General features: G+C 46.3%; 1 protein-coding gene across 2 annotated transcripts in view; it reads left to right on the top strand.

Annotated features, from left to right (window-relative positions):
* ISM1 (isthmin 1) overlaps positions 1-22,755 on the top strand; it is a 72,617-nt gene that overhangs the window by 46,759 nt on the left and 3,103 nt on the right. For both annotated transcript variants that reach the window (XM_032419635.1, XM_032419636.1), the window contains exons 3-5: positions 7,432-7,696; positions 15,203-15,346; positions 20,248-20,337. In XM_032419635.1, coding sequence (XP_032275526.1) covers positions 7,432-7,696; positions 15,203-15,346; positions 20,248-20,337 — 499 coding nt within the window. The remainder of the gene's footprint in view (positions 1-7,431; positions 7,697-15,202; positions 15,347-20,247; positions 20,338-22,755) is intronic.

The raw sequence follows: 22,755 nt of genomic DNA on the forward strand, positions 1-22,755 counted from the left end.
GTTGAGGGTCCAGAAATGAAAAATGTTCAGAGGTCACTCTTTGACGACCCATGAAGAGAAATCACTGCATGCACCTGTTAACATTTCCAGGGAGTCTTGTATTGTTCTAATTGATTAATTGGAAAAACAGGCCTTTTGCTCCACTGTTCTCTCTCCAGGAAGTGGTTACATGGCTCTCTGCTAAAGAACAAAGGATCCATTTGGGGGAGGTGCAGATTGGCAAAAAAAGGTGCAGACATCTCCTTACTGTTACTCGACAGTGCTCCCCATTGGGCCTTTACCTACAGGAAGTGATTTTTTTTTTCTTTGTTTATAGATTTTATGGTTTCAGGACCAGACCACCTTCACTCCAAGGGAGCTTAGGCCATGCCCAAAACAATTTTAGGCTTGCTGTGGCTCACATTTCCCCCCACACAGGTGGGAAATGACACTGTGGGGTTTAATGCTGAGGATTGAGCTATTAATGTAGTAGATTTAAGAATTTCTCTTTTTTTAAGATTTATTTATTTATTTGAGAGAGAGAGAGAAAGACACCGAGAGAGCACAAGCAGGGGGAGAGGCAGAGGGAGAGGGAGAAGCAGACTCCCCGCTGAGCAGGGAGCCCCACATGGGGCTTGATCCCAGGACCTGGAGATCATGACCTGAGCCAAAGGCAGATGCTTAACCATCTGAGTCATCCAGGTGCCCCAGATTTAAGAATTTCTTATGTTAAGTTATAAGAAAATGCCTGGATGCTGGGAACTGAAGGTTACAGGGAGAGTGTCCTCTCATTGGAAAGTTACTAAGTACATGGGGCTCTACCTAAGAACCAAATTTGGAGCAGAACTTCTCAGGATCCCCTGTCTCTCTCCTAGATAAATCCGTGAGTCTGGGATTCCCCAGACCTCACTTGGGCCTTTTTAAAACATGAACCTAAATGTCAGAGAAGAACAGTGGTTGAAATCCTTAGGCCCAGGAAACCCAGATTCCTTTTCCAAACAGAAGGACAGGGCAACCGTGAAGTGCTAAGCCCTCTACAGCTCACACGATGGATCAATCTGTGCATGAAGTCAGTAAAGCACCCAGGGTTCCAATTCATTTTAAATCATCCTCATCTATGTTGTTTAGCTGGATGGGAAGTGAAGAATGCTCTGGAACAGTTCCACCTGGCTTCCTGAGGGCGAGGGGCTGTTGGAGTTAGTGGATGTGGAGAGAACTAGAATGAGCCAAAGGGGCAGAAAATGGAGGTGAGTTATGAGAAGGCCACACACGAGAGTCTGGCAAAGGCTCTTGCACTTTTATAAAAGGCAGCTTCCCTCTGCACTGTCACGTAGGACTGCAGAGATGGTACAGGTGGAAATTATTTGCCTTGTCCCCTCTGAGACCCCAAGGCACATGTTTACATAGACTTACAACAGGGGCAAAGTAACAATCAGTGCTTTGTTTTCACTCTATCTTACCATCACCCCAGCACGGGAACAAAAACTCGCCTTCAGGTGCTGCTTCAGAAAGGGAGGCTTTGGAACACAGGGTGGGAAGAGGACAGGGCTGCTCCTGGATGTCCTCATCCCTTTCCTGAGTTGGCCTTTGGACAGCAAAGTTCACCATAGCTCCCAAGATCATAGGCTTCCCCATAGCTGCAAATATCAAGGTTATGGGCAGAATGGATTCGACATTTAATGGCGCACCAACCCAGATCTTGTTAGAGTGCAAAGCCCATGAAGACTAAAGTACTACCACCTTTCTGTCCACTGCCTAGACAGGCCACTCCACGTCTGCTCTGTACAATCCTCACGGCTGTTAGCCTTCCGCAGGCAAGTGGGGTGAGGGGGAGCAGCCTATGTTTTACTGATCTGATGACCTGTTGGCCCTAAAGAAAAGAAAATTGAGCTGTATTTCTGGCCTTCTCTTTCTGGAAGACCACAAAGGTCACTCAGAAAGATGTTCAAAGAAAGAATGAAGCAGCTGCTCTCCCTGAGAGCCGCAGCCTAGGCCTGTGTGTAAGTGTGTGTGTGAGTGTGCATACACAAGCACACACACTCACACACACACACACACACACACACACAGCGCTGGCTGCTGTAGCCCCATGCACCACTGCACCTGAGTAAACCAGTTCCCTGGTGGTCCTTTAAAAGATGAGGTGCTTTCTAAAAAGGGGGTGATGGGTTCTGTGTTGGCAGCCCTTACCCCTTCCTTACAGCACTGATCTTTTGTTGAAATGCACTGGTTTGACACGGGGCGGTTCAGCCAAGCAGACAGCCCCAGTGATCACCCAGGGCCGTCAAAGCATTTTCTCTCCCTGGGGAGCAGAGTGAAGACAGGTGAAGGGCGCATCAGTGGGTCGGCTTCCGCTGCCAGGGCCCTTGGCCTTGTCTCCCCCCTCCCCTGGCAACCTGCCCCTTGCCCCCACCTAGCTGTCCTTCACTGAAGCCGGGGAGCTGAACAGGAATTTGATACCCTCTCTCTGAACAACCCCCCCATCCCCTCCAGTGTCTGAAAAAGTTTCCCACGCTCTAGGCCTAGGGTCTGCTGTCCCTCCTGCCAAATAACCCATACCTTTCCAAAGTGACATTGCTGAGCCTGCACAAGGGGTCACCTCCCTCCTGGACCTCTTAACTTTGGGGAAGGAAAATCCGTTAAAAAACCCAGATTTTTGGAGCTTTTTTAAACGCCCCTCCCCTCCAAGCCAGGTGGGACTGGCTTAGGGCTGTGGAAGTGAGTGGGAGGCACAAGTTAGAAAGAAATAGCCTCAAACTCCTGAACCCAATCTCCATATTAAATCTGAAACAATAGTAGAAGTTGGATTTTGTTAAAAATAAATAAATCAATCATTCAGGAAAGAAAGGAAATTCTCCCAGGACACGTTAGACTCGAACTTTAGTCTTGTTGGCTGGGTTTTTGGTCTGCAGCTGATGGTCAGATAGCAAAGACAAAAGTCTCTAAAATAAGCTCATTTTTAGGCTTTACAGCATCAATTCATTACCACAGTAGCTATTCACAACCAAGTAGTTCTCTTTTCTGGGTCAAGCCGAGGTGAGTATTCATTTCAACCAATATACTTATTTCTTTTTTTCCCATTGAGGGGGACTTAAAATAGTCATCTACAGGTCTTTTTTCCCCTTGAGAAGACTTATTTACGTGGCCATCGGCCTCTTGAGTGCCACAGATACAATCAGATGGGTTGGCCACAGGCTACAAATGTATGTGCTTCTACTTTTGATTCCCCCCTTCCTTTCTCTCTTTTGGAACGGCAGCTCTGGCCAACCAAGAACCAGGAAATCTCTGTGCCCAAAGCATGGCGCCACATACGTCTGGGGACAATCCTGTATTGTGGAGATTCTCACGGGGGCATATTGTCCAGCACATGAATGACAGAGCCCACTGACCTGCATTTGAGATCAGGTGCCACCACTGTGTCTGCCAGGCTTGGCCACAATGGCTTCCTGCCGGTTACTGGACCTCTCTGTGCCTCATTTTCCTTGTCTATAAAATGGGCATGATAATACTACCCATGAGTACCTCTGCAGTACAACACTGCACAGAAGCAGGGGTTGTTATGAGGATGAAGTGAGAGCATCCATGTGAAGCACCTTGCAAGAGGGACAGGTATATGGTAAGCTTCCCCAAATGAGTGGATGCAGGCTGGTGATGACCATAGATTGAGATGACAGATGAAACGTGTAACATAATTGGGAATCACAAGAGCTAGGGTTGAGACCAGCTCTACACCTTCCTCGCTCTTCACCTCAGGAACGTGAGTTCTCCAAGCCAGTTTCTGTGCCTGAAATTCAAATCTAACTTGTGGAGAACAAGCAGTAATATCTGGGCCAGCACGCTGCAAGTCTGAAAGCATTAACCACCGTTAGCTGAGTTACCATAGTTGTTTTTAGAGCATCAGTGAGTCTGAAAGGAGGGGATGATATATCTCCATAGTCCATTTTGTGTCCTTTCTGCAGCGATTGTCAAGGAAGGAGGAGTGGCATAATCCCGGGCCTTTCACTGGAGATTTGTTTTCTTGTCCCTGGATGCTCTGCGCTCCCGAGGAAATCACTTCACCTTAGGGCTCACGTTCCTGTCTGGGAAATACTGACCCATGCCTACCTACTCACCATAGCTTTCAAGGCTTAGAGGACTGAGCTAAGAGATTGTAGAAGATTCTCCTGAGTTGAGGTCAAGGCTTCTGTATTCTCAGTCATTCATTGAATTACCAGTAGACTTTTGAGACTGAGTGTGAAGTGTTTGTTTCTAATAAATGTCTTAACTGTCAAGAGGAGGAAAGAAGTTCGTAACACTTCATAGGATCTTATCCTCATTTCCCAGTTTGGGACACCAAACTAGCACCTATTTTGGACTCTTTCTCTCTCTCTCTCTCTCTTTTTTTTTTTTTTGGAGCTGACAAGATCCTGCCAGTTGTTGGACTTGGGTCTTTTGAAAGAGTTCTCTTGCTTGTACTGTCTTGACTCACGGTATGGAAGTCCAGAAGAAATAAATATACTAAGACACCTCAATTATGTGTATTAAGGAAGAGAAAGGATGGTAAGGTCTAGCATCTTTATTGGCTTGGAAATCTGCTGTACTCACTCCCACACCTTCAGCTCATCACATCGATTATTGTTTAAGGCATCTTTATCAACACATTCTTTGATGCTAAAGAACATGTAAACAGAATGAGAGCAACAGGAAATATAAAACTAATCCCCACCATCCGAGAAGCCACTGATCATGCTTATTAAGTTTCTTTAATTGGATGCCTATAAAATTTCAGGTTCAGGATTAGATTTCTTCTTTTGATATCAGTATGAGATTTCCACATTATTAACTGTAGAGAAGGGTGGATTCTAAGGTTTGTGGGGTTTTTTGTTTTTTGGGGCTTTGTTTTGTTTTGTTTTTAATTCAATTGGGGCAGTGGCCAGAAATTAAAGGGGAAAAAGAAACCTCTAAGCTGTTGAGATTTAGTCATCGATATAGTTTTTGGAGTAAATTTGTATTTTGCTACTTATTGCCTGGCCAGGCAACAAATCTATTTTGTTTGGATCTGAGCAACGGTTTGGAAAAAAAATCGTATTGACGGTAATAGCTTAAAACATGAAATTGTTTTTATTCCCGGCTTGGAGAAATTGCAGGGCACGTTTTGCTTAGGCAATCCCTTTGACTCCAGTCTGAATACAAACGGAATACCAAAACTGTTGGGCATGTTCCCCCTTATCTTCTACCCAGAGACTGATTTCATTACCATAATTGCAGGCTTGCCTGGCTCTTGGCAGCTTCTCCCCTCCGAGACCCTTAATAGCCTTACAGACGATTGTTGCGGCTCAGTTGTTCTGCCTGTAGGCAGAGGGGGACGAGACTGCAGAGGAGAAGGGTTATGTCTCCAAAGGCTCAGCATTGCCCCGTCACTGCCCAGCTCGGTTCTGCCCCACCCAGCTTCGCACTCCTGGGACACTTGTCCTTCCAGAGTTGCGTGTGGGTCCCAGTCACTCTCCAGCGACCAGACATTCCAACAAACAGCAGTGATACAAGACATATGATTCCCTTTTTTCCCCTTTTTTGAAAGATTTCTAAAAGTTCCATAATTACTTATAAATATGCAAGGGATGCTTACGAGAGTGGAGAATTGTGATTGTGCGGAATAAAGCCAGTGTTACCCATGTAGGCATCCCACACCAGAAAAAAAGATTCCCTTGGCTGGCTGCAGCCGAGGACACTCCGGGACTGACGGCCATACTCTTGACCTTGTATCTGGACCGCACAAGATCACAGCCCCAGCCCAGCATCGGCCTGGCAACTTCCTTGGAAGGTCAAAGCAAGGAGAATTCAAATCTCCCCATGCCTAGCACACAAGGAAGGGGATGTTTGTCTCAGGGATGGGCACACCCTGGTGCAATTTGGCAGAGCATCCCAGCAACTCTATCAGATGTCGGGTTAGGGCAAAACTGGAAACGCATCTGCCCGGTACATCTTGCGCTGATTACTCAAAGCGCATGTTTCTGATTCATTTGCACACAACTCATCCAGGGGGTGTTGCAAGGGCTATGTGATGGCCAAAGGAACCCAGCGAGTCTTTTATTATATTTTTTAAACAAGTTTCTCTACGTTGATTGTCTCTCAGAGCCAAGAAACTGCATTCTTCCAGCCCCATGACTTTAAAACTAGTCTCTGTAAATTCGAGAGCAAGTTCTAACCTTGGCTTTGGAATTCTCTGTTCTGACCGTGAGGGTCGGTTGAGGAGTGTGCACACAGGGTCAGGATATGGGATGAGTGAAAGTCGCAGCTGTGGATCTTGAGGACCTTGTGCTCACACCTCTACACAAGCTGAGGCAGCCAGCCCTCACCAGCCTCTGTGGCCTTCGTGCCCCTACTTGCAGGGGACGGTACTTCTATGACTTTTTGAAAGGCAGGGTGGCAAAGCTGTTAAGAGCATGGGCTCTGGGGCTCGACTATCCACATCTGCCACTTACCAGCTGTGTGACCCTTAAACAAGTTGTTACCTTCTCTGTGAAAAGCTAACCTGTTGCTGTCTAGCAACCAAAACTTCACAGCTTGAAGCGATGACCATTGGATTGCTCACGGTCCTGTGGGTTAGGAATTTGAACAGGGCTCAGCCAGTAGAGCTTGTCTCTGGTCCACATGGTATTGGCTGTGATAACCCAACTGGGCCGAAGCATCTAAGGTGGCCTCACTCACATGACTGGGGCCCTGGAGTCGGCCACTGGCTGAGGTACCTCAGTTCTCCACCAGGTGGCCTCTCTCTTCACGTGGTCTCTATGTGTAAGGCTTCCTTACCCTAGTGGTAGGAACGTTCCGAGAGAATGAGAATGGAAGCTGCAAAACCTTGTCACAGTGTCACTCCTACCATATTCTACTGAACAAAGTAAGTCACAAGACCAGGCCAGAATGAAAGGGAGAGGAAATCACTTCTTAATGGGAGGTGTAGCACATACCTACAAAGATGGGCTGAATTGCTGGGGCCATCTTTGCAGATAGTCAACCATAGAGGCCAATCAATAGTACCAACCGTATACGGTTGTTATGAGGATTAAATAAATTAATATATGTAGGGCATTTAGAACAGTGCCTGGTACAGACTTAGTGCTCAATAAGTGTTTGGTTTTATTGTAATTACTCTTGTGTTACCTCAGGAACACATATAGTACATGTTTACTCCTTGAATTAAAGACTTCCCCACAATGTAGTTTTCAGTAAATCAGTAACTCCAGTGATGACCTGTATCCTCCCAGCCTGAGGCCCATGTACATCAGTCCTATCTGGTCATGGGCCCATTGGGCCATCTCTGGGTGTTTTCCATCCTGCATCCCCATGTAGTTTCAGCATTCCTCCATGAGGGACGCATCCATCATTTCCCTCTGCTCTCTTAGACTTTCTTCCGAGGGTACCTAATTTGGAGGCTAAAGACTCCTCATTGACTCTGGCCTGTTCTGAATTCTTCAGGTCACCATAGAGGTGGTGGACGGTCCTGACTCTGAAGCAGATAAAGATCAGCATCCAGAGAATAAGCCCAGCTGGTCAGTCCCATCCCCCGACTGGAGGGCCTGGTGGCAGAGGTCCTTGTCCTTGATGAGGGCCAACAGCGGGGACCAAGACTATAAGTACGATGGTACCTCAGATGACAGCAACTTCCTCAACCCCCCCAGGGGGTGGGACCGTCCAGCCCCGGGCCACCGGACTTTTGAAACCAAAGAGCAGCCAGAATATGGTGAGTTTACCACCCAGCGATACAAAATTGGTGGGGAGAATAAATGAGGATGATGAGACCTAATGGACACGGAGCCAAGCAAAACCCAGTTTACAGTATGCGGTTTTGGGTCTTCTATGAGGCATACCTCATAAAGACTTTGTTCCACAGAAGCCCCAAGGAGGCACCAATGGCCACATTTTTCTGAAAAGACTATAATTTTTAAATCATACCAATTATCCTAGGAGAGAATTTGTTTTTTAGTTAGGGATCTTTGAGGTTCCCCCCAAGTTTTGGTTTTATTTCTAACAATGAAGAAGTTGCCAAATTAACTTCCTTGTATATTTTACTGTAAAAATTCAAACTGAAAATCAGCTTAGTCCAAAGAGATGTGTCCAGCTGCTTCCTTGCTTGACATTGGCAGTGGAGCATCCCGTGGGAACCCACAGGAATGCGCGCTTCACAGGTTGTCAAAGGAAGGCTTCCCTACCAATAAATATCAAGATGCCAAGTTGGGACTTCCAGTTCCCCATGTTTTTAGAGTAGGAGAGGGGAGGTAACAAGCACCTTACAAATTCAGTGACTTAAATAATAAAAATCCCTTTTCACTTCAGTTGGGGTGGGAGACAGAGTGGGGGAAACTGGGCTCCACTCTGTCATTCAGGGATCCAGGCTCCTTCCCTCTTAGAGCTCTACCAGCTGCCAGGGCCTGAGTTACGCACCGGATGCTCTGCATTTGGTTAGCAGCCAAGGAGACAGACAGGCAGAGCCTGGAAAAGGCACATGTGCTCTTAACCACCTCAGGCTGGAGACGGTACACATCACATCTGCTCAGACTCTGTTGGCGACACCTGGTCACATGGCCCCATCTAGATGCAAAGAAAGCTGGGAAACACATCCTGGGTGTGCGAGAAGAGAGAGAGACCCGGCAAGGCTTCGTGGGGAATCGGGCAGCCTGCCTTGTGTTATAAGAATATCTGAGGTCATACACATGCCTCCATCATGACGGTGTTCTTGTGGTTCCTAAGCAGCCTTAGGAACAAACATTATATGACGGGAATGACTTGTCTCGCACCATTGTACTCTCACCCTTACCTCCATTTCTCAGTGGAAAGACCAGCTGTCATTTCTGTCGCTAATAACGATACTAAGCAACTTCCAAAACAGGAAGACCTTTTTTTAAGAGCATGCCTTGTGACTGGCACCGTGCTAGGCTCTGGGAATCCAAAAGTTAGAAAGACACAGGCCTTCCATAAAGAGGATCTCACCTGTCTGTGGACAAGGGAGAAAAGTTGAGTGATAGAGGAAAACAGTGCCATGGTAGAGATACCCATCAGATGCTAGGGGAGCAGAAAGAGAACTCCCATACTCCTTCTAGCCAGGAGGCTTGTAAAACCTCCCCTTTCCCAGAAGTCCAGTTTATCTATTTTCCAAGAGAAAGTCACCAACATTTATATAGCACTTCCCATGCACTACTGCCTCTTCATGGCATCTCACATATATTAGCTTATTTAATCAGCTCTCTCAGGCAGGTATCCCATTTTACAGATGGGAAACCTGAAGCCTAGAGAAGTGAAGCAACTTGACCTCAAGGGTCAAGACCTAAGATTCATCTCAGGCAATCTGAGCCCAGAGTTTGTTCTCTTAACCACTTTGTTATTCTGCCTCTCTGGGGAACAAAAAATAACATATCCCTTCGGACAGTAGAGTGGTTTCTAGAAATGCATGCTTAACTTGGGAGACAGAAATGGGAGGGAAAGCAAGAGAAACCCAGAGGATCCCTGGGTGCCAGTCTGACATGTCACAGGTTTCTGGCTTAACCTGTTTGCCTAGCACACAGGGGACATTGTTTTGAAGAATGGAGCTCAGACCCTCCCTATCAGAATCCCCCAGTTGTGTGTTTAAAGTTACCAGTCCTGGCCCCAGCTCCTTCCCTCTATACCAATGGCCTTCAAGGTGTGAACCCCAAATCAACTGCATCAGCATGGCCTGAGGTTGTGACAGGAATGCAAATTTTCAGGCCCCAACCCCAGGCCTATTGAATCAGACACTCTGGGCGGGGTCCCCAAAATCTGTGTTTGAACAAGCCCTCCAGGGGGCTCTGGTGCACTGAGCACCACTATTCCAGAGTGACAGTCCTCAGCCTTGGTTGCTCCTTATACTCACCTGAGCAGTTGTTTAAAGTCCCAATGCCCAGGCTTCTCTTCAGACCAGTTAAATTGGGATCTCTGCGGGTGCAGCCCAAGCATCAGGTCTTAAGAACTCCACGAGTGACTCCAGCGTGCGGCCTAGAATGTCCAGGACTGAGACCTGGAGTTGGTCTTTCTTTGCTTTTTTGTTCCTTTCTTTTTTGCAACCAGCATCCCCTGGTGATTCTCAGGCTCACTAAACTTTGAAGACCACAACTAGAAACAACTTTTGTATCTAGAGCCCTTACAGAATACACTCTGCTGAATTCATGAACATGAATAGCATCATCCATTTCAATCTTGAGGCTAGACTTTACCTCTACTAGGAGTTACTGTGGCTGCATCAGTTACCTTCACCCCAGCTTTCCAGGCCTGGAATACCTGTGGAGTGTCTTGCATCAGGATCTGACAGCCACCCTGGGCCATGGAGACACTCCCATCTTTTATGGTTTGGGAGTATCTCTTAGTAACTTCCTCATCTTTGGAGTAGATACCAGGATGGTGTCTACTTTATAAACAAAATCTTGTCCCTTATCATACCCCTAAAGGAATGCTTCTCAGACTTTAACATGAACACAAATAACCTGGGAGTCTTTTCAAATGCAGCTTCTGATGGTAGCTTCTGGCACTGCTGGTCCTCAGACCACACTTTGAGTAGAAAGACTCTGTGTGGTAAACCCTCAGTAGCATGCAAAATGAATGAATGAATGAATTACTGCTTCTCTGATGAGCTCACAAGGAATGTGTGATTTCCAGAATTCTGTGCAGCATCAGATGAGCTGAATGCTCTTTTTTTCAATCAATGAGAAACTATTAAGCAATTTCTAAGTATTTGTCCCTAGGTTGGGTGCTGTGAAGGATGCAGGAAAAGAAGGCCCAGGAAGGTGAGGTTCCTGCAGTGGCAAAGCAGTGCGACCCACCGTACGGAAGTGTAGACGTCCTAAAACTGCCACAGGAACTGGTCTTTGTGGAGGACGTCGATCTCAGATTTTTAAAAGTAGCATCTTTAATAAGAATTAAAATGTTTGTGGCCAAAGAGTGCTTCAAAAAAACCCAGGTGAAAAAAAACATAGAATAGAATAGCATCTTTAGACTACGTTATAAAACACCTAGACCTATTTGGTGGAAGTTAGTTAGACCTAGTTGGTGATTGTGGGAACATGATGTGACCATGAGTTGGCTCCACTCTGGACTGTATTTGAGGTGCTACATTTGAAATGCCTTCTGTAGAGATACTTAAGGTATCGTCAAGGACAAAGAAAGAGTCCAAACAAATATTTTTCTGTCAAATAGTGGTATACCATTCCCAAAATTGTTCTGAATAACCCGCGTAATGAAACCAGATGGGTATTGCTTACAATAACCTGGGTTTGGGACTCCGTTCTTTACAATTCTCTGCCTGGTCATAGGCCTATTTTAATAGAGTTCACAGTGAGTTTTGTCAAGGCTTAAGTGGATGTCTTAAAAAAGAGAGGCCAGTGTGGGCCAGTATAGCTGCAGGGGTACCAGGATATAGAACAGTATACGGCAGGCACAGAGAGACCTCACAACTCATCCCAGCTCTGCCAGGTTTGAGCTGTGTGACATTAGGCAAGACCCTTAACCTCTCTGAGCCTCAGTTTCCTTATCCATAAAAGGTGGATGTTTCCACCTACCCACAGGATTATTATAGGAGTTTAATCAGTATGTTTAGACAGAGAAGCTGGTTAAAGCAGGCCCTCAAAAATTGGTAGCCACTCTCATCTAAGATTTGTGGTGGAGGCTTGCCCGTGACCAAGTCAAGACCCAAATCACTCCAGTTGCCCAGACACTGTCACTGACCCACAGAACTCTAGTGCCCTGAAACTGCTTAATCACTACTTTAAAATTTCAAATGACATGCTTGAAACCCAGCTCTCAGCCCAGTACACTGCAGATTGTTTTCTTCCCTCACTGAACTCTTTGATGTCACAGGGACTGGTTTTTACTGTCATTGTTGTCATCTTAGCAATTACTGCTGTTCACATTCATTTTCTGCTCTGAGCGATGCTCCCTGGCAGGTGAGCAAATGAGAACAGGCTTGTTTTATTAAAGCAGAAAGGAACACTGCCCTCAAAGCCTTCTGTCCTTCGCACACATTAAACAAAGAGAGATTCCCCAAGAGGAGGGTCTTTCCTGGGACATTCATCTTGAGACAGTCTGCTACGGAGCCTTCAGGATGGTGAGCTGACATACACGCTTAGCCCTTCATCACTAGCCTAATAGAAATGATTAGCCACGTGGCGATGGATCTATTCTGTGCCCGACTTTGGGGGACCACGTTTTAAGTTTGGAAAATAAAGGGCTTTGTGAGCATTTAAAATAAAAACATGAAGAAAGCCACTTACTGGGATAATAAACCCTTCATTGTTCCAGAGTCCACTAGCCATCTAGAAAGCATATTTTAGGGAGAATTTTATGGTGTATTTGTAACAGTTAACTTTTGCTGCTTAAGGAACCACCCCCAAAATTTAGTAGCTTCAAAGTACAAACATGTTCTCTCTTAAGAATCTGCAGTTTGCCTGGACTGTTCTTCAGCTCTGGGCTGGCTTGGCTGGGGCTGGATGGTCTAGGATGGCTTCCCTCAGCAGTGGGGCCCCAGCTGGACAGGTGGCTGGCTGGGGTCTCTCTCCAGCTGTCCCTCACCCTCAAGGTGGCCAGCCCAGGCTCTTCACATAGTGTTGGAAGAGTTCTCTACAGCAAGAGGGCAAACCCTAATGCACGAACACTTTTCTTCCAGGCTTTGTTTGCATTATATTTGCTATTTTCCCATTGGCCATAGCAAGTCACATAGCCCAGGCTGGGGTCAGCAGGAGAGGAAAGTAACCAAAGGGTAGATATGGGGAGAGGAATTATGGAAGTCATTTTTCACATAATCTGACACAGTATTAACATGTAGTAATTTAGATCCAAGAAACCAAGACCAGAAATTACCTTGTGCAAAGATTCTGATATAAGCCTCATGGCAGGTTTAATGCTTAAATCTCAAAGTTCAAGGATATTTCCCAAAATTATCTCTCCATATTACCGCAACAGGAAGGAAAGGTTGCAAGAGATTTCTAGAAGGCTGCAGCCCCATTGCTTCTGCTGAGCCAAGCAGGAACACCACTTGGCATCATTGGTTACGTACCCACCATGTAGGTGACAGGAACTCTACCTATGTGATTTAATAAACTTTTTCTAACTGGCCCACCACCCCCTTGATGAGTCTAATGACAGTACAATCTTTATTTGTGATTTTTTGTTGTTGTTGTTCCCTTCAACAAAGCTGGTCTTGGTGGTACGTGTAGGATGTGGTTGAGTGTGTTCATGTGTGCCTATTACCCACTGCACCTGAATGCTCCCCCTGATGAGAGTGTGATGTCATGATGGTTCCAGGCATATCTCTGATGTTCTTGGGGACATTACCAAGAGATACCAGACCCCAGAGGTCTTGGAGGAAGCAGCAGCTGCCCCTACCAAGGTGGTTTCTCCCTCCGGAAGCAGCTTGCCTCCCCAATTCTATGTGTTGATGCCTAGTAAGAGATGGGAGAGATGAAGAGGTTCACACCGGGGAAACAGGCCCAACTCCTTCACATGAGACAGTAGTTTCAAACATCTGGCTTGGCTGTGTTGCTGGAAAACCATTTCTTTAGAAGAAGATCAAAATACAAAAAGATTCCTTTTGGGGAGAGAGGAGAAGTGGATGGGGGCCCTGGGGCAGACAAGGTGTGGGCAAACTCTCTGCTCTGGGTTAGGGATGAGGACACAACCTTGTGTCATGAACAACCCCCCACCCCCAACTCCATTTAATGGGCTGAGGAGACTCAGCGGCCCTGTGTTTGCCTGAGGAGTGTTCAGAGTGAGCACCATGTAAACAACAGCCTGGGAGTCTGGCAAAGAGCCCACACTGCAGGTAGAAACATGTGTGGACTACATTCTTGCCAGGCCTACATAATAATGATCACCACGACCTATTAGGAACCGAAAGGACCCCTTCCCAGCAAAGCACATGCCTATAGCGCCAAGCTTGGCACTGGCAGAGGCCCCAAGGCTGTAGGAAGATCTGGATGAACCAGGAGAAATTATTACAGAGGAGAGATGCTGCAGAGGGAGTCATGCTGTGGAGATCAAGGGCTCGGCACTAGGACCCCAACTTTCCTTTCTGTTACCCTTATGACCTTGGGTAAGTCCCCCCACAATCACTCTAGGACTTAGTTTCTTTACTTTTAAAAGGAGAAACTTATTCTTGATAATATACCGACCTTCCTCACACCCCTCACACGCCCACGCCCCCCTAGTTTGGTCTACTTCTTTTTTCCATACCTTTTCTTGGCTTCTAATATACTGTGTAACTTACTCATTTTGTGTTGATTAATTATTGCCTGACTCTTACTACGAAAATACTAGTTCCACCAGGACAAAAATCTTTGACAGTTTTATTTAATGGTATTTCCCATATACCTAGAATTATGCCTGGCATACAAAGGGGCTCAATAAATATTCATTGGATAGATATTAAGTGATGACCTCGAAGGATCATTTCTAGCTTTACCATGATGTAGCGGTTATCTACTGCTGTATAACAAACCATCCCAAAACTCGGTGGCTTAAAACAACAGCAGTTTATTATCTCTCATGATTCCGTGGCTCAGGAGTTCAGGCAGGGCCCCACGAGGCAGTTGCCATGCTCGCCATGGCATGCTCTATTCAGCTGTCCACTGGGAGGGGCTAGAAGGTTCAACAAGGCTTCACTCACCTGTGTAGTATCTTAAGGCCCCTCATGTGCCTCCTCTCTTCCATGTGGTGGCCCATGATTTACAGGTTTAGCCTCAGCTTCTTTCAGAATGACTGGATTGCCCAGAGCAAAAGTCAGAAGCTGCCAGGCTCCTAGGGTGGAAGTCAGCTCAGATTTTAGGGAAGGGGAAATAAACTCTCTCTCTCTCACTTGTTCACTCTCGCTCTTGCTCTCTCGATGAATGTATGTATGGGGAGGGAAGGAAGTGATGGTGGTCATCTTTAGAAACTACCTACCATAGTATTGCATGATCCCATACTCTACAAATGCATGCATTCTCATGAAGGTCTTACTGGGCACCTCCTAGGGGTCAGGCCCTGGCCACGTGCTGACCACCACAGTGCTCAAAACCTCAGAGTCCCTGCTCTCATGAAGCTAATCCCTAAAATGAACTCTGGAGCCACAAGCCTTTTGACTCCAGCTGGCATCTGGTCCCCTCTAACGGTGAGACGATGGGAGAAGACAGCTGGCAGGCTACTTGACAAGGGGGCTTTGGGGACTCTTCAGGCGAGGCTGGTGACCGTATCCCTGGCTCCCTTCCAGATTCCACAGATGGTGAGGGCGACTGGAGTCTCTGGTCTGTCTGCAGTGTCACCTGTGGGAACGGCAACCAGAAACGCACCAGGTCTTGTGGCTACGCATGTACTGCAACAGAATCTAGGACGTGTGACCGTCCAAACTGCCCAGGTGGGTTTATGCAGGGGAGTGGCTTCAAGTTCAAGGGGAAATTTTTTATTTATATTTAGACCTTTGAGAAAATGACTTTTTAAAGGACAACCATTTCCCTAATAAGAATTCTGACCAGACTGAAACAAGATATGAGTAATGAGCTGAATGGATGAAAACATGGGTTTTCTGAGTCTTATGCACAATTGCAAAGGCCATGACGTAGAAGACAATGCCACAACGTACTTGTTTAATTTAAAGGAGGGACTCTGGTTAAGTTGGGCCTTTGATGTGGGATTTGTTGTGCCTTGAAGAGACACATGCAGAGAGACATTCATGGTCTGATAAGGAAGCCAGGATGAGAGACTTCACAGACGCGTACAGGAAAACCATGCTGGTAGCCCTGTCGGTGAGGTGGGAGAGTTGCTAAAGGCTCCGTGGGAGGAAACTGAGGAAACTTGGCAGTTGATTATTACTTTTTTTTAAAGATTTATTTATTTACTTGAGAGAGAGAGAAAGTAAATGGGGGGAGGGGCAGAGGGAGACACAGAATCCTGAAGCAGACTCCCTGCTGGACTCAATCCTAGAACCCTGAGACCCTGACCTAAGCTGAAATCAAGAGTCAACCACTCGGGGCGCCTGGGTGGCTCAGATGGTTAAGCGTCTGCCTTCGGCTCGGGTCATGATCCCAGGGTCCTGGGATCGAGCCCCACATCGAGCCTCACATCGGGCTCCTGACTCAGCGGGGAGTCTGCTTCTTCCTCTCCCTCTGCCTCTCCCACTGCTCATGCTCTCTCTCTCTCTGTATCTCTGTGTCTCAAATGAATAAATAAAATCTTAAAAAAAAAAAAAGAGTCAACCGCTTAACGGACTGAGCCACCCAGGCACCCCCAGTTAATTATTACTTTAAACTGCATTGCCTACTCTGGGCAAATGCATTAAAATCCAGAGATTCAAAAGCAAAAATAAATAAATAAATAAATATAAAAAAAAATAAACTGTATTGTCAGTGTTTTAAAAACTAAACTAATTGTAAACTTGGTGAGAGGCCATATTGGGGGTAAAAAAATAATTGTGTTTGTCTGTAACAGTTGGGTATCAAAGTGTGGCCTGTTTTTATACAGCATACACATTTTTAAAGGGTCAAGAAGAAGGAAAAGGAAGAGGAAAAGAAAGAAGAGGAGGAAAAGGAGGAGGGGAAAGGAGGGAAGAAATATGCAACCAAGACCACATGTGACTCACAAAGCCTAAAATATTTACTCTCTGACCCTTTACAAAACAATTTACCAACTCCTGGTCTGTAGTTTTGCATTTTACATGTGTTCCCATTGCCAGGTAGAATACCAGCTTAAAATAAGATCTCGGGTTCTTCCAAAAAACGGCACATTCTGAGTGCCTTCATCTGAAAGATATTTCAGAGAAAGTTTGATCCCCACACGCCCAAACTTCCTTTTTCTTTTTTTTTTTAAATTTAAATTCAATAAGCCAACATATAGTACATTATTAGTTTCTGATGTAGTGTTCAATGATTCATCAGTTGCATATCACACCCAGTGCTCATCACATCACGTGCCCTCCTTAATGCCCATCACCCAGTTACCCCAACCCCCCACCCACCTCCCCTCCAGCAGCCCTCAGTTTGTTTCCTAGAGTTAAGAGTCTCTCATGGTTTGTCTCCCTCTCTGATTTCTTCCCATTCAGTTATCCCTCCCTTCCCCTGTGGTCCTCCGTGCTATTCCTTATATTACACATATGAGTGAAACCATATGATAATTGTCTTTCTCTGATTGACTTATTTCACTTAACATAATACCCTCCAGTTCCATACACATCGGTGTAAATGGTAGGTATTCATCCTTTCTGATGGCTGAATAATATTACATTGTATATATGAACCACATCTTCTTTATCCATTCATCTGTTGAAGGACATCTCGGCTCCTTCCACAGTTTGGCCATTATGGACATTGCTGCTATGAACATTGGGGTTCATGTGCCCCTTCTTTTCACTACATCTGTATCTTTGGGGTAAATACCCAGTAGTGCAATTGCTGGGTCGTAGGGTAGCTCTATTTTCAACTTTTTGAGGAACCTCCATACTGTTTTCCAGAGTGGCTGTACCAGCTTTCATTCACACCAACAGTGTAAGAGGGTTTGCCTTTCTCTACATCCTCGCCAACATTTGTTGTTCCTATCTTATTAATTTTAGCCATTCTAACTGGTATCTCATTGTGGTTTGATTTGTATTTCCCTGATACCAAGTGATATGGAGCATTTTTTTATGTGTCTGTTGGCCATTTGTATGTCTTCTTTGGAGAAATGTCTATTCATGTCTTCCACCCATTTCTTGACTGGATTATTTGTTTTTTGGGTGTGAGGTTGATACAGACTTCCTTTTTCTTTTCTTTCTTTCTTTATTTTTTTTGGGGGGAGAGAGAGAGTGCAAGTGAGTGGAGGGGCAGAGGGAGAGGGAGAGAATCTCAAGCCAGCTCCACACTCAATGCAGAGCCTGATGCAAGGCTCAATCTCACAACCCTCAGATCACGACCTGAGCCAAAATCAGGAGTCCGGCGCATAACCGACTGAGCCACCCAGGCACCCCCAGACTTCCTCTTTCTATTCCTAGAACTCAGTTGTCAGACCATAAGGCTGAGATTTGAAACAAAAAAGAAGTGGAAGTGGGCACCTGGGTGGCTCAGTCGGTTGAGTAACTGCCTTCGGCTCAGGTCATGATCCTGGAGTCCCAGGATTGAGCCCCACGTCGGGCTCCCTGCTCAGTGGGGAATCTGCTTCTCCCTCTGACCCTCCTCCTCTCGTGCTCTCTCTCTCTCTCTCTCTCAAATAAATAAATAAAATCTTTAAAAAAAGAAGAAGAAGCAGAAGAGCAAATGGGTTTCTGAGGGGAGAGAAGAAAGATCAGATTGGGCATGTGTATGTTAGCAAAGAGCATATGTAGAAAATGGGGCTGAAATTTAACAAGTGGCTGTTCTGGTCTATGTCAGGCATGCGGGTGGATTTCAGAAAGTGGAGCAACCATCAAGATGCTTTTCCTGATCTTTCTCATGCTCATCATAATGAAGCTGAGTTGGAAGTCTGATGTGATGGGATTTAGATAGGTGGAAATAAACCCATAAATAATAAATAAGTAGAGAAGGAGGAAGAGGAGGAAGACAACAAAGAAGGAGGAGAAAGAATATGAAGATGAAGAAGAAAAAAAAGATGATAATGAAGATCATGGAGAATAGGATTTTTTGAGGACTTAAGTATCAAGCAAATTTCTAAGGTCTTCATGTGCCTTATTTCATTTAATCCCTGCAATAGCCTCATGAAGTGGGTGTTTATTATTGCCCCCACTCGACAGCTGTGGAAACAGGCATGGGGTTAACTTGCATGAGTCACACAAGCAGCAAGAGATCAACCTTGAATCTGAATTCAGGCAGTCTGATTCCAGAGTCCATGGTCTTAACCATTAATCTATTCCACTGCCACCAGGAGGAAGGATATGGGGCTCAGCCACCCATGGATACAGACAGCATTTAGTGTTGGGGCTCAGGGGCTTGCCTATTGTTTTCTTGTCCCGAGCTGGTACCCGGATCCAAGTCTACCACCCGGTGACCACCATTTTGAATGTTTCTCTGCCACCATTTTGAATGTTTCCTTCTTGTTTTCTCTCACCACCTAGAGCAATGTTCCCAGTAGCCCTGCTCATACATTTTCTTCTCTTCTGACCCTGCCCTTCTTCCATACTTTCTGCCTCTCTGTTCCTGGGCCATCTGTCCAGTGTTTCAGGGTTCCTTTGGAACATGAAGGATTTTTTTTCTTACAGGATCTCTTTCTTTATTTGGTTTGTTGATTCTCAGCCTTACTGGAAAGAATCATGGAGCAGGCAATTCCCCCCTCTGCCCCCCCGCCTGGCAGTGATTACACTGTAAAAGCTTGTCCCCTAGGTCAACCCTACAAATAAGTTCAAGGGGCCTCACATAAAGCCAGAGAGAGCCCCTTAAAGGAAATCAAGTCATGCCTTGCAGGCAGCCAAGGTTCTCCATCAGCATAGACTACCATGTTCCACCACCCTGGCCTCCTCAGATGCCTCAGCTAGCACAGCAATCCTGTTTGTAAGGGAAGCCTGGATGGGAGTGGTAGCTTGAGGGAGGGAGAGGGGAACCAGGAAGTAGGAGACAAACTGGATTCAGCCACTCAGAGCAAGTAATGACAAGCCCAGCTTACTCTCTTTGAAGCATCATGGGCAGTGCTAGACGTCCTAGAATGTGAGGTATCTGCTCTTTAGCTGTGGACTGTTATATCCTCAAAATGAGCTAGAAAATACTCCTGGGGAAATTATCAGCTAACACTCACCACTTACTGCTGTAAGTGCTTTCTTTACACATAATTCATTGATTGCATTTAACTCTATGAGGTGGGGCATTTGTATCTCCTCATTTTACAGATGTGAAAGCTGAGGCACATGAAGGTTAAGTGGCTTGCCCGAGGTTACAGGCTAGGAATGATTTGAACCCAGTCAGTCGGTCCTGAAAACTGGTATTGACCACTAGACAAAATATTAACCACTGCCTCTAATCCAGTTTGTCACCCTGACACCACCAGACAGACAGTCTTGTAGACAGACACGTGTCCCCTCCTGCCCCAAACCCCATTCCGGGGCCTAGTGAATGAGTTCCTTAAGACTCATTCAGGCACATTTGGATCTGATTTCATGCTGCAAATGGTATCTGGGGGTTTAATATATTTTATGCTCTACTACCTGCTTTTTACTGTTTCTCCGCTGGCAAGTTCCTACCCAAGAGTAGTAATGAATACAAAAAAGGCTTTGTTCAGGTGCATTTGTTTCTTGATTTGCTGGGGAGGTGGGGGGTCACTTTTTTCCATATAATTAGGGAAAAATGAGCTCCTGTCTGTGTTTAGGAATTGAAGACACCTTCAGGACAGCTGCCACCGAAGTGAGTCTCCTGGCGGGAAGCGAGGAGTTTAATGCCACCAAACTGTTTGAAGTTGGTAAGGAGATTTTTTCCCCCTTTTTTCTAATCCAAATATTGATTTACTATTTTGGAGATTCCTTTTGCCTTTGCAGTGCCATCCGGTCCTAGGATCCATTTAAGTGTTTCATTTTCCTCTTATGGGGTCTAGTTCTCCCAGCGTATTTCTTGCTCACTGAATATACTCCAAGCAAGAGAGAGCTGTCCCGTGCCTCCTGCAGCAGACTGAGCAGAGCAGAGAGCCCTCTGTGTCCGCCTTGCTTACTATCCAGCTTCCATGGCAAGAAGTAGGACAGGGCCGCTCTCTCCTCAGCATGGATTCAGTCTCCAGTGGGGCCTCAGGCCACATGGAATCTCTTCTGACAGCCCTCACTGAGTGTCCCCAAGAAGTCAGGCAATGCTGGTCTCGGTTCTGTAGCAAAAGGAGGGAAAAGGAGCTCTCTCAGTATTGTGACTGCCTCCCTCTACCACATACATTTTTTGTAAACCTTTGGCATACCCTGCCACTTGTCTGCTCGAAAGTGCTAGACCAAACACAATCCACATGAACCAAGCCAAATTGCAAGTGACTACTCAGGTGCAAGGGAAAAGTTTCCTTTTTAAAAATTGCTTCATGTGCTTCGGGATGCAATTCTTTATTGCAGAAAGGTGAGACTCCTTCTGTCACATGTCTGTGTGCCACCCAAAACTTCTTCAACCTCAGCCAAACAGGAGTCAGTTTGGACATCCTGTGTGACCCAGGGCTTCTACCTCAGTCCTTCACATGCACAAACTACCTTTGGCAGGAGCTTTCTGCAAACACAATGCATTTGACTACCCCACCCCTGTCACCCCAAAAGAAATTAGAGACTAAATGTGGGAAATTTACATAAAAATGGTAGAGCAACAAAGGTTGTCTCCTGGGGGCAGAGAGCTTCTCAGGTCTTTCCATATTGCACACCTTGCAACAGGTAGCTGCTTGCTTTTTTGAAGAGGATAGGTCCAGTAGCACAAAGCCACACCTGAGGTGGGACTAAAGACACACAAAGATGAGCAAGGATGGGTGTCAATCAGGTTCTGGGCAGGAACATACATGACACACTGGAATCAGGTAATTGAGGAGCATTCGATGAGGGTCTATTGGCAAAGTTGTGATGAGCAGGGTAGAATGGACACCAAGAAGGGTTGGACAGAACAGTGGGGAGCCCTTACCACCCCGTGGCCTGAAGGGACCAGAGTAGCTGTGTGGAGAGGGCTACCTGCCAGCACTCGGGGCTCTCAGAAGGATGTAGCCAACCTGCAACAATGAGGGAGGAACCACAGGAACAAATACTTTGACCTCACTCTCCTCTCTGCCCCTGGTCTCTGGCCAGGTCCTCCCTTTGGCTCAACCCAAAGAGAAGTCAGGGCTCAAGGGGCCCATTGATAGAGTCCACATAGGACAACCTTCCAGGGCAAGGGAAAACATGGAATGAGGATAGAGAAGGACAAACAAAAGAAGCCTCGCCGAGATGGGACACAGCTTGATCTGCACAGGGTCACTTGTCAACCTAGTAGTGCCTCAGTTATCTGATCTGTAAAATGGTACGAAGTAATAGGGCCCCCTTGTAGAGCTATTATAGAATTAAATGAGTTAATATTGGCAGAGCATTTAGAACGTGCCCATCACACTGAACACCTACCAAGTTTGACAGATAAAAATGAGTCAGTGTATGTTCTGTAGGTACATGAATTATGATGACCTTCCAAACTGGAAGGAAAATAACCAAGCCATTTTCTAGGGCCTCACTGAATATTGTTTCTGAAGACCTGCCTGATGGAGGAGACCCTCCCTGGCTTTGCAGAAACACATTTCCCAGGAGGGAGCCTGCATTCTCTCACTACTGTTCAGTCCGGGGCTCACAGGGCTGGAATCTTAGAACTCAGGCCCCAATGGAGCCTTAGCACATCCCCGCCGGCAGCACCCTGGAACCTGTGCTGAGGGCTCCCTACGTTCCTCCAGTTTAATCCTCATCGCACTGTAGGAGACAGGCGTTCTTTTCATCCCCAGTTTAGAGATGAGGATACTGAAGCCCCGGGAGGGAGACTATGCCTGCACAAGGGCACGAGCTACTAATTCTATCGAGCTGGAATTCGATCCCAGGGAGCCGAACACAAGATCCCACACTCTTCATCTTAGGCCAGGCCTTTCTGAGCTCCTGAGAGACGCCCCATCTCTCTCTTCCTCATTCCACTGAAGAGAAGCCTGAGCCCTCCTCCAAACTGCCCCCAACCCTGCCCCCATCCTGGCCACTTGATTCCTTCTTCGGGCACCACCAGGCTCCCAGGCACCTGGGTCAGAGCTGGGGAGTCACTCCTGATGTCTCTCCTCCTTCCCCTCAAGCCCACCCAGGCCTGGTGGCCCTAACTCTCTGAGCACACTTGATCCCTCCTGTTCTCTCCCTTCCCACCTGGACTC

The sequence above is a fragment of the Phoca vitulina genome, unplaced genomic scaffold (assembly GCF_004348235.1).
Source record: "Phoca vitulina isolate PV1807 unplaced genomic scaffold, GSC_HSeal_1.0 scaffold22, whole genome shotgun sequence".
Classification (NCBI taxonomy): Eukaryota; Metazoa; Chordata; class Mammalia; order Carnivora; family Phocidae; genus Phoca; species Phoca vitulina.